Genomic DNA, 11186 nt, shown 5'->3' with positions numbered 1-11186 from the left:
AAAAAACAAAAAATGAGAGGGTATTTAATTTTCGTTTTGAAATACAAACACTGAGTGGACAGTGTTAATTTCATACAATTATCAGGCTATGCTCAATTTATGCACATTCTGTGGAAATTCCATTGCAACCACGGACTATGTCTTCTTCTCATGTGATGTGATACAAACATTCTGAGTCAACATTCACAATTGGATTAAACAAAAAATCATATTATTTCGAGCTGCTATCTCTGCAAATGATGTCACTTCTGGTATGCTTTTGCAAAACAAAAACAATTAACTATGTTGCATCGTTATCCTTTGTTTTGCAAAATTTTTCATCCACAAGAATAGAGTTATGAAATCATCCCCCAAATGTATTGTCTTCATGAATGAATTCAAATTATACTTAAAATCTCTAAAAAAAAAATTCTAACAATAACAAAGGCACAACAATGATATATCCTGAAAAATTTTCCCACTGAAATGAACAGTTAAAACTAATTTGAATCCCCCTTATTGAAAACAACATTTAGACTGTTTATATTATATGTATTTTATTTTTTGTCTATTTTTGTATTTATTTTTAATAATTTTAATTTATTTAAACTGCTCTGAATTTAAAATATTGATGATATTATTATAAGTTATAAGTTTTACTCTTGATCGATGTTAACCTAGCATTCTTTCTACACTTACGCAAGGTATGTACCGTGAAAAACGTGCCAGAAATGTTTATTTTTGTAATTTTCAATAAAGCATTAAAAAAGGCTATGCGCGCCCCCGCGAGATGGCTGCAGATCTCGACGGGCAGCACAACTCGGCACAACACTGGTAGGTTGGTGTTTTCAACCGGAAGTAGTTTGCGTGTCAGAGGTTGAGCACATTGTTTCTCCGCGGTACAAATCTGCTTCTCATAGTAATGAATGAAGTTCTATCCGAATAATATATCTAACGCATACTTAACGCATACATTACCGCAGAGATATCCGCAGTGACAGCGACGTTATTCCGTGGACAGTATAATACAAGAACTTCACCTTATTCGAGGTAAGTTTGGGGAAGTGTGTGCACAGCATGCTAAAGCTAATAGCTAGCTTGAATGGGAGCCACTGTTGAAGTTATAGTCAACGTAATTTTATTCAATATAAGATTTGCTAACTTAGCTATGCCAGGTAGTCACGTTGTTAAAATAATGTCAAGTGAGATTATTTTAATTTTTATTATTGAGGTCTACATGTTTAGCGGGTTATTTTCATGTTCGACTCCATCAAATGATGTTCAGTTTAAGGTCGTGTTGTGAAGTTGCTTTATTTTATTCAGATACAAGTTGACTTATACTTTACACTGTCTCTGCAATATTTGAGACTAAGAATACAGGTGAAAAGTGTTGCAGGTGTAAGGACGGCCAGTGCTAAGCAGAACAGGGGCCGGATTCACAAAAGTGTTCTTAAGATAAATCTAGGATGTTCCTAAGAATGTTCTTAAATGCTATTCACCATTTTTTTTCTTAAGAATTGTCGTATGCCTTAGGAACTTCTTAGTTTTCTCACTTAACTCAATGGAGTTTTGGGCTGTTTTGTCCATTTTTTAATCCTTTTCATCCTGTCTGGATCATCCACTTAAAGAAATATTTAAATGCCATGATGGTTGATTTTTTTTCCTCACCTATATGACCTAATAATTCTTTTGTCATCCTGACTTACTGTATCAACAGTTTGAACCCAAAAGAAACAAAGAAAAAACAACATAAAATGTGATTTTGAATCAGTTTTTTTTAACTCCCAAAACACTATCATGCTCAATGAAGGATTTTAAATGTTGCAAATGTGAACAAAGGTTGCAAATATAACACATAAGAGGGTTACACCCAGTTCTATATTTTCATACAAAATATATTTGACCTTGTCTCCAGTTTTACTTTTTTTGTTCTCAAGTTCTATCTTAGGAAAAAACTTAAGAAGAAAGTTAAGAAAAAAACAAAAAAGATAAGAATTTTTTTCATGAATACCAAGTGTCACTCAAGAAGCATTTTTTTTTCTTAATAATGCTTCGTGAATCCGGCCCCTGGTTCTCAACCCCTAAATGATGAACGCCTAAACATGCATTTAAAACATGACATTTTCACTTGACACAAAATATGAGCTCATTCTGTTATCCATCTTTCCCTCATTGCTCTTCAATGTGTATGTAACAGTGTGCTGTTATATCAGTCCTTGCTGATACCTCAAATCATCATTATTATTCTAACAAATTCTGCTCATTTAAAGAGCATGTTTCTACAGTCATGGGAAAAATGATTAGACCACATTGTTTTCTCTAACTAACTAATAGCTTGTATACAAAAGCATTATCATGTGGTTTTTATTGTGATCAATATTTATTAATAATAATAATAATAATAATAATACTGGCTTAATGATGTTCTTTGTCTTTCTTCTTTCTAAGATCGTAGACCAGGACAGAGATGGCTGGGATTCTGTTTGAGGATATCTTTGATGTAAAGGACATCGATCCTGATGGCAAAAAGTTTGACAGAGGTGTGTTAAATCTCTATGTAAAACAAGGCTGAATAAGGTGGGATTAAAAAAAGAATATGATCTATAAATCATGAATAAAGTCTAGCATCTATAAAGCTTAACACCCATATGATGTTCTCACAGTGGACAGAAGTCAAAGGGGAATGAATATTAGACATACTTTTTTACAGTCATTCAATAATAAAGCTACAATTATCTTAATTTCAGAAGTTTGTTGATGATTTTCTTCCTGTTGTCTAGAATTACGTGTATGTATTCCGCCAACAAAAAGTATTAACATTTGGTTAGCATCCTGTGTGGATTCCAGTTAGCCTTCTTCACTTTAAAACTGCAAATGAACTTATCCAAACTCCACTAATGCCCTTTTTTTCGACAGTATCTCGTCTACACTGTGAAAGTGAATCTTTTAAGATGGACCTCATCCTGGATGTGAACATTCAGATCTATCCTGTTGATCTCGGTAAGGACCAATCTGTCTGTCTTTGTGTAAGTCGTATTCTAAATAAGCTTGTATACAGTGTGGTCAGGACACTCTTTCCAGATACCATCATAGAACCTCTTAGATGTAAAGCACTAATTCTACTTTTATATTATGTTGAGAAAAAAATACATTTATTATGTTGCGGGTCATTTTGACCCGTATTGTGTAAATCCACTCAAAACAGTCATAAAATGAAGTTAAACCAATAAGAACTTTATTTTAGATTATACAAACATTTAGAAGAGATGAGAAGTAGATATATACAATTCCAACACTATATTAAAGAACTCCTGATATCAATTTTTCCCTCTTCACGAACACTTTTCTTTGCATTTAACTTGCCCCATTTTCTAGGGTTTTCGACGTTCAACATTTTCAGTGTTCCCCACATGATGGACAGAATGTGACTGTGTGCTTTTTGCAGATGTACTTCTTGCATCTCACACAAGAGGTACTTGTTTTACTGTCATCTCGAGAGGGACAGACTTGGCATCTTTTGCGTTTCTTTGCACCTGTATCCAAAGGATCCATTGTGGGTTGGTCAGATGCCCTGCCCTGGACCTTTGCGATGACAGCTGCAGCTGCTGGGGATCGAGCTGGCCTGGCCCGGTTTTGGATCTTGGGAGTGACGAGTGCTTTGCCTAGTTCTTCCAGGAAAAGTCGACGTCGGTACAGTTTGCTGGCATTCCACTGATGGTTGATCTCAATCCACAGCACATAGGCATTGTAAGCAGACACATCCACAATATTGTAGAAAACCACCAAGGGCCAACGGGCAGTCTTGCACTGGCAGCTATATGTTGCTGTGACTTTGTCAAGATTGTCAACTCCTCCTTTGGTGGAGTTGTAATCCAGAATCATTTGCGGTTTCATGTCCTCTCTTGTGCTCAGAGATGCATCTTTGTGCATTGTGCTCATCACAAGAACATTCTTGTTTCTTTTTGGGCAGTAAGAAACAAGTGTTGTTTTCTCTGTGAAAGCAAATTTTGAGGAATGCAGAGGTCTTCCTTGCATCTTCAGAATCTCACTGGGAAGTTCTGGCTTATTTTTTCTGACTGTTCCCAACATAGTCAGCTTTCTCTTCTGAAGTTCATCTCCAAGACGGTAGGATGTAAAAAAGTTGTCACATGTAATGTTATGACCTTGCAGCCCTTCAGTCATCTCCAAAACCACACGCATTCCCTGATTCTTCTCAGGTCTTCCTCCAGGTGGCTTTCCAGTATATACTTGCAGGTTCCACACATAACTGGATTTTGCATCACAGGCTGCCCACATTTTGATACCATATTTCGCAGGCTTGTTTGGCATATACTGTCGGAATGGACAGCGTCCTCTGAATGGAACGAGGCGCTCATCGACAGTAACATGGGGGCCAGGATTATACAATGAAGGCAGGATTTCGACCCATTTATCCCAGACATCTCTGATTGCTGCAAGTTTGTCTCTCTCGCGTCGGTCAGCTCTGGTGTCACGGTTGTCAAATCGGATCACACGAGAGATGATGTGAAATGTCTCCAAAGACATTGTTGCTCGGAAGATTGGCCTTCCATTCTCTTCATTCCATAAACTTGCAGTTGCTTCACCCTTTGACCTGTATACGCCAGCTAACACCAGGATTCCAATGTAAGCATGCAAGTCAGTTGGATCCAGTGGCTTCCATTTCTCTTGAAAGACACGCCTCCCCTCCAAGTTGGTCATGTCGAGGATTATCTTCTCTATGGGTGGGGATATGAAGAGCTGAAATGCTGATTCAATATCATCAACTCTTGTGACAGCAAATCTTGTAGGACCAGGAGTCATTTTGATGACATTAGAAGATGACAATCTACCTCGGCTTTGGTGTGGTGATGTTGACCATTTTATTTTACCATCTTTAGATGTCCATGTCCCCTCTGTGGATGACGATTGTTGCGTTTCTTGGTTTTCATCTGATGAAGGGACACCTGCAGACTCGTCCTCTGAATCCTCCTCATGGGAAAATTGACAATCTGGATCATCAATAGCATTGTCCTCTGGCTCTGAAGGATCCTCCGTCTCTGAAATCTCTTCCTCTACATCACTATCCCAGTTCATAAGCAGCGATAAAGCTTCTTCAGCTGTAAATCGTCTGGAGCTCATTTTTGGTGTGTTTCTCCAAGAACGGGCATGGAAACAGTGACAAGGACAGGGGAGAGAAAGTCCCTCTTCCACACACACCTGGTTCTGAATGTTTATTCAGAGGAAATCAAAATGAAGTACATCAAAGAGACATGTTTATTTTGGATTTGAACAGCTACTTTGTGTCTGGGTCAAAATGACCCGCAACATCATGTTTGTATACAAGCTGTGTGCAGACATTTCACAACACATCAAAGAGTCCAGATTTTACAAAGCAGTTCATTACCCTAGAGGAGAAAAAGTCACAACATTTCATGGAAAAAAAGAAAGGATAACCTGCACTTTGGTCAACACAAAAATTGAAATGGGTCAGATTGACCCTTAACATAACACAAGGATTAAGTGGTCACATAACTACACTGACTGACAAGCTCAATATCTTACTGCCGTTTAAAATGATTTGTTTCCAGTCTATAGCAAAACAACTACATTTAGTTGTATACCTTTTTTATGTAAGGGCACTAGGGCTGCAACTAACGATTATTTTCTTTATCGATTAATCTGTCGATTATTTAAATGATTAATCGATTAGTTGTTTGGTCAATAAAATGTATAAAAATATCAATCCGTGTTTCCCAAACCACAAGATGTCGTCCTCAAATCTCTTGTTTTGTCCACAACCCAAAGAGATATTGAGTTTATTGTCATAAAGGAACAAATGAACCAGAAATATTCACATTGAAGAAGCTGAAATCAGAGAATTTGGACGTATTGTCTTTAAAAAGTGCTCAAACCAATTATTCGATTATCAAAATATGTTGATCGATTATTGTTCGATTAATCGAATAATTGTTGCAGCTCTAAAGTGCACAACGCATCAAAATCCTCTCATTAACCTCAAGGTGGTGCACAATTTAAACTCACTGTTTACATTTGTCCCTTTTATCAAGGTGACAAGTTCAGGCTGGTTATTGCCAGCACGTTATATGAAGATGGAACGCCAGATGACGGAGAGTACAATCCTCAGGATGACCGGCCTTCTAGGTAAAACATTTTCTCTTTATATATTGATGCATGTAACTTTTCCAACAGATACTCTTTGGTGGAATTTTCTATGGAGGATATATTGTACTATGTGCTCACCTGTGCTATGCAGTTTTTTTTACTGGCTTAAATTTGTACTCCTTTACATTTTCAGAGCGGACCAGTTTGATTACGTGATGTATGGGAAGGTTTACAAGATTGAAGGCGATGAGACTTCAACAGAAGCAGCCACACGCCTGTGAGTGATGTCACTTGGTTTAAAAGAAACTTTGAACTTCCTCCGCTTATATAGCTCAATAGAAATGAGAGCCAAACACACGGTTTATCTATATATCATATTAAAATTACCACAGATGCATTATTCAATTAAAAATGAAACATTTTTACATTACATTTTATCATTTAATAATGGACCTCTTATTAGGGCTGGGCGATATGGACCAAAAGTAATATCCCGATATATTTAGCCTGAATATCGATATACCATATAAATCCCGACATCTTTATCACAAAGTGAGAGCAAATGTTCAGTCAAATATGACGTCACAAGTAGTTTTATTGAAACCGTTTATTTAAATGAACATAAATACTGTAGAACAACAGGAGAACCTTTTTTTTTATTCAATGTTCCATAAAGTGCACATTTAAATAAAAAAATATCTTAAATAAAAATAGCCTATGAAATAAAATAGGCCAATCTTATTCTAAAATGAAGATATTTATGAGAAAAAAATAAAGAACATTACAAACGAACTAAATATGACAAACCCTAATAAGAGCAGCATTTATGAATAAAGAAATAAAAAAAAAAAACTATATTCATATATGCTATATGGTCTAATTCCATATCCAATTAAAAAATATATCAATATATTTTTTCTATCAATATATCGCCCAGCCCTACCTCTTATATTGGTCATCAATTTGAAAAATGGTTATAGTGGGAAATGTTTATTATTCCGCTAAAGACATTATAGCCAATAAAATCCTGGCTGATTATACAAAGCCAAATTACTTTTGGCTTGATTTATTGTGTTTATGGAGAGTAATTCACTTGGCCAATACTTGTCTGCACTGTAAAAAAAGATAAACAATAGCTACTCAATAAAATTGAGGCAAAAGATTGCACGCAATATTATTAATTAAATCTAACTATGTTGCAAGTTAAGTTAACAACTTAACAGGAAGTGTCTGTCAATTAAAAACTGACTTATTCTATTGTGTTGGATTCATTCAAAATTCTCTTGATTTAGAATTACATGCACATAAAGATTATATTTAATGTGATCAAAATAAGTAGATTCTATCTCAAACATTTTTATATTAAAGTTACTTAAACAACTGCCTCAAAATCAAGGACACATTTATATTTAATACATTTTGTCAAATATATTAAGTAAAATGAAATGACTACAGAATAATTTATTACAGTGTGCGTGAATGTGTGCTTTTGTGATTTCATCATTTTTTTTCCAAATGTTTTTTTTTTTCATCATTCATTAGCTTTAATCAAGATGCGTGGGTGTGCTTCCTCTTTCAGCTCTGCCTATGTGTCTTACGGCGGCCTCCTAATGAGGCTCCAGGGAGACGCCAATAACCTTCACGGCTTTGAGGTGGACTCCAGGGTCTACCTCCTCATGAAGAAACTGGCCTTCTAAACCCCGTCTGCACACCCACTGACCCTGGTTCTTCCACTGCCAGTCAACCTAACGTCATAATGAACTGCATACTGAAAACAATGAAATTCACAAGTCTGCAGCACATGACCGTCATCCAAGAACAGCTCACAGACTGAACACATGGAGGCTAAAGAAAACATTTAGTTTTTTACTTTTGTAGTTCCAAAATGTTTCCTCTGTGGAGGTGGACTACAGGTTAAAGACTGTGGCCCTTAAGAACTGCTGCATGCTCCAACTGCTGGCAAACTGTAAATAAAGATTTCTTTTATACAAAATGTTTCCTAAATGGCCAGTCACCTTTTTTATTTAAATCACTTTTTTTAATCTTGTTTGTTGTTTTTGTTTTATTCCAACTGATCACATTCCTCAGCAGCTACCTCGGTGCTCTTTCAAACATGTCAAATTAAGTTTTTGTTTCATAACACTGTTGTTTAACATTTGGAATACGGAGGTTTTAAAAACATTGTATTTGGAAGAAGATATAAATGATTGACATTATACATTATTAGAGATGGGTGAATGAAGCCTTGTGAAGCTTTTGAGGCTTCTTCCTGATTGTATCGAAAAAGATTTGAAGCTTCAAAGCCTCAAAGACACTTTACCAGTGACATCTAGTGGTCAGCTGCAGGTATAGAAGCCACAAACTTCCAAATGATTCCCACATCTTATTGATTCCAGTTCCAACACAAAAGCAATATCAGTCTGAAACAGCTGTGTGAGAATCATTGTCCTCACATGAAAGTGACTTTGAATTTCACTTTGAAAATCAATTTACTAATAACATGTTTAAATGTGTTGTCCTGTCACTACTGATATATTTGTGAGTTCTTATACAATTCACCACTTATGGTAATGATCATAAGGACATCCCTGCATTTTGATCATATAGCTCTCCGGGGGGGGGGTCACTTTGCGTCGCCTTATAACGAATGAAGCAGCGCCAAAGATTTGAATCATTCTTCTCACTTTCGGTGCTTCGTTGTGACGTCTGAAGCCTCAAATGTCATCAGTCACTTGATCCCGGAGCTTTAATACAAGCCTCAACACAGTGTTTTCAACCAGTCTGTTTCAAAAGACTGAAACAGGCTTTGGACCCTCAGTGTCAAACGGCCCATCTCTATACATTATCAAGTAAGGAATTAAGGAGGATGAATTAATGCAATCTTTATAAGTTCCTACAGCCAATGAATAAAGTTCTGTCATGTTTGGTAGATAAGAAATCCAGGAAGATTTGGATCCTCTACTTATTTTAAAAAATATAACCTTTAAAACAATGGAGCAGTCTGCAACATGTCTTTCCAGAAACAGGTTAACAGTTTAGGGACTATAGGTACTAACTTCACAGTGAGGATCCATAGTAACTATAACCAACTTACATCAGCAGTTAAAAAAGGTTCCAATTAGAGTCTGCTTTAAAATCAGCCTTCAAAGACGGCTACACTGCCCTACAAAAATCTAACTGCAGTAACTACACGAAGGGAAAAACTGAGAAAAACTGCTTTTAAGTTTTTTTTTTACGTTTTTAAACTGACAAGCCAAATGTGTTCTAGGTAGGTCAGTGATATGACACTTATTTCTACATGAATTGATGTCATTTTTATGCTCAAAAATCATGACGATTTACTTGACCTTTGACCCCAAAAATGTAGTTACTGCACTCTGGATTTGCTGTAAAAGATTTGAATAGTAACGCAGTAACAGAGTGCAGTAACTATAATGATGTCGTCTTCTTTCAGCTTTTATATTTTGTTTTCAGTGAATAAACATTTTCAAATTGATTTTGTTATAAATGTATCTAAAAGTGTTTAACAACTCTATTCAAAGATAATAATATCATTTTATCTCACTTTTTTACTTCATCACTATCTATATAATAATTTCCCTATCAAATAAAATAAAAATTTCTAATATTCTTGTCTTCACTATTCAACGAAATGAAGAAATACAAGGCTACACTGCTTTTGTTTTATATTTAAATGCATAAATATATCCACACAGCACCTTGGAAAGTGCAATTACTTACACTTTTGACATCTAAAACTTTGTCACAAGATAAAACAGACATAAAGGCGTTCATAATTAGTTCTAACTCAATGTTGACCAACAATGTAGTTACTGCAGTTAGGCTTTATAGGGCAGTATAGTTGTGTGTAGCTACAACTTTACTTGGCCTTCAGTGTGAGTATTTTCTCCCACTTAGCCTACATGAACGATCCCCAGATTTAACTAAGTAAAAACACTTGAAGTTGGGATATTGACTAGATCATCTGGCAGATATTTCAGGAAGCCAAAATATTTCTCTCCCACCTTACAAATGGGACTTTATTACCCAGCAGGTCACAGGCAATGTTCTGTATTTGCTTGAATGGCAGCGAACTAAAATGTGGAAACTCAGGAGACAGAAGATTGAATTAACGGTGAAGAGACAGCTTTTTGTGTCCAACACAGAATCCTCAATAGCAGTGGTAATGAGTATCACAGGATGGAGAGGAACGTTGCCAATGACTCAGACTCCTGAGATTTGCATGGAAAGCAGAATGTAGTGCTTCTGTGGAGCAACTTGTAGCCTTTAAAAAATAGCAATGCTTTATAATGTTTAAGAAAAACATTGAGTATTAGTGCTGCAGCTAGTTAATATTGGAAGTCCTATTGGGAAATATTTGTTTTAAATAATTTTCTCAGTGATTTTGACAGCCAGTAGCAATACTTAAAAGTACTACAGCTGAATATGCTGTTTTGGTTTTGTGCTGATGATCAGTAACTAAAAATGTAACACATCTTCTGCCCAAACACTTCAGAAATAATAAGGTAGAAGTGACAAAGTACAACTGTATGCCTGCATTCACAATGAGGACACAGAATAACAGAGTCTGCACATTATATTATTATCTGAATCACACTGGAGCAGGCTTTTTCTTCTGTGACACATCACGCTTCTATTTCGGATATCCTAATCTTCATATTTTGAAGTTCATTTCATTCGTTCGTTTCATTTCAACATCTTGTGCAGCAATAACTTCGCTGTTGATCTATTTTTTAATATACAGATTATTCTGATATTAAAGGACAGGACTCAGCACCCTCAAGCCCAGCTAGTCTTCAGATTTCACATTTAAAAACATAAATTCATTATTACAGTCCACATAAATCATATAAACATAGTTTAAACATTGCAGCCAACACAGATGGCAAATATAAAACTGTAAAAATAGCATCAATGTGAGTCTTTTATGATGATTTCTATTAAATTTACTGTGAAAATCGAATTAAACTTGCTCAAAATGATCCCTCACAAAGAGCTATTGTTTTAATGATAATATCATTAAATGGTCATGCATCTGAGAGCAAGTCTGACACTTGTGCATT

The 11186-nt window shown here is 35.8% G+C and overlaps 1 protein-coding gene across 1 annotated transcript; it reads left to right on the top strand.

The window, feature by feature from the left end:
- Nucleotides 1-831: 831 nt before the first annotated feature.
- On the top strand, nt 832-8095 carry polr2h (RNA polymerase II, I and III subunit H). The gene is made up of 6 exons (XM_059340782.1): nt 832-1029; nt 2428-2519; nt 2896-2979; nt 6048-6141; nt 6296-6379; nt 7682-8095. Exons 2-6 carry the CDS (start codon nt 2447-2449, stop codon nt 7797-7799), a joined length of 453 nt encoding a protein of 150 aa, XP_059196765.1. The 5' UTR covers nt 832-1029; nt 2428-2446; the 3' UTR covers nt 7800-8095.
- Nucleotides 8096-11186: the final 3091 nt, after the last annotated feature.

This window comes from Centropristis striata, chromosome 9, assembly GCF_030273125.1.
Source record: "Centropristis striata isolate RG_2023a ecotype Rhode Island chromosome 9, C.striata_1.0, whole genome shotgun sequence".
NCBI classification, from domain to species: Eukaryota; Metazoa; Chordata; class Actinopteri; order Perciformes; family Serranidae; genus Centropristis; species Centropristis striata.
This window is presented reverse-complemented; position numbering and strand designations above follow the sequence as displayed.

Coding starts and splice junctions, on each gene's coding strand:
- polr2h (XM_059340782.1), top strand. CDS start 2,447: ATGGCTGGGATTCTGTTTGAGGATATCTTTGATGTAAAGGACATCGAT. Junction 2,980..6,047: donor GATCTATCCTGTTGATCTCG/GTAAGGACCAAT, acceptor CCTTTTATCAAG/GTGACAAGTTCAGGCTGGTT. Junction 6,380..7,681: donor ACAGAAGCAGCCACACGCCT/GTGAGTGATGTC, acceptor TTCCTCTTTCAG/CTCTGCCTATGTGTCTTACG.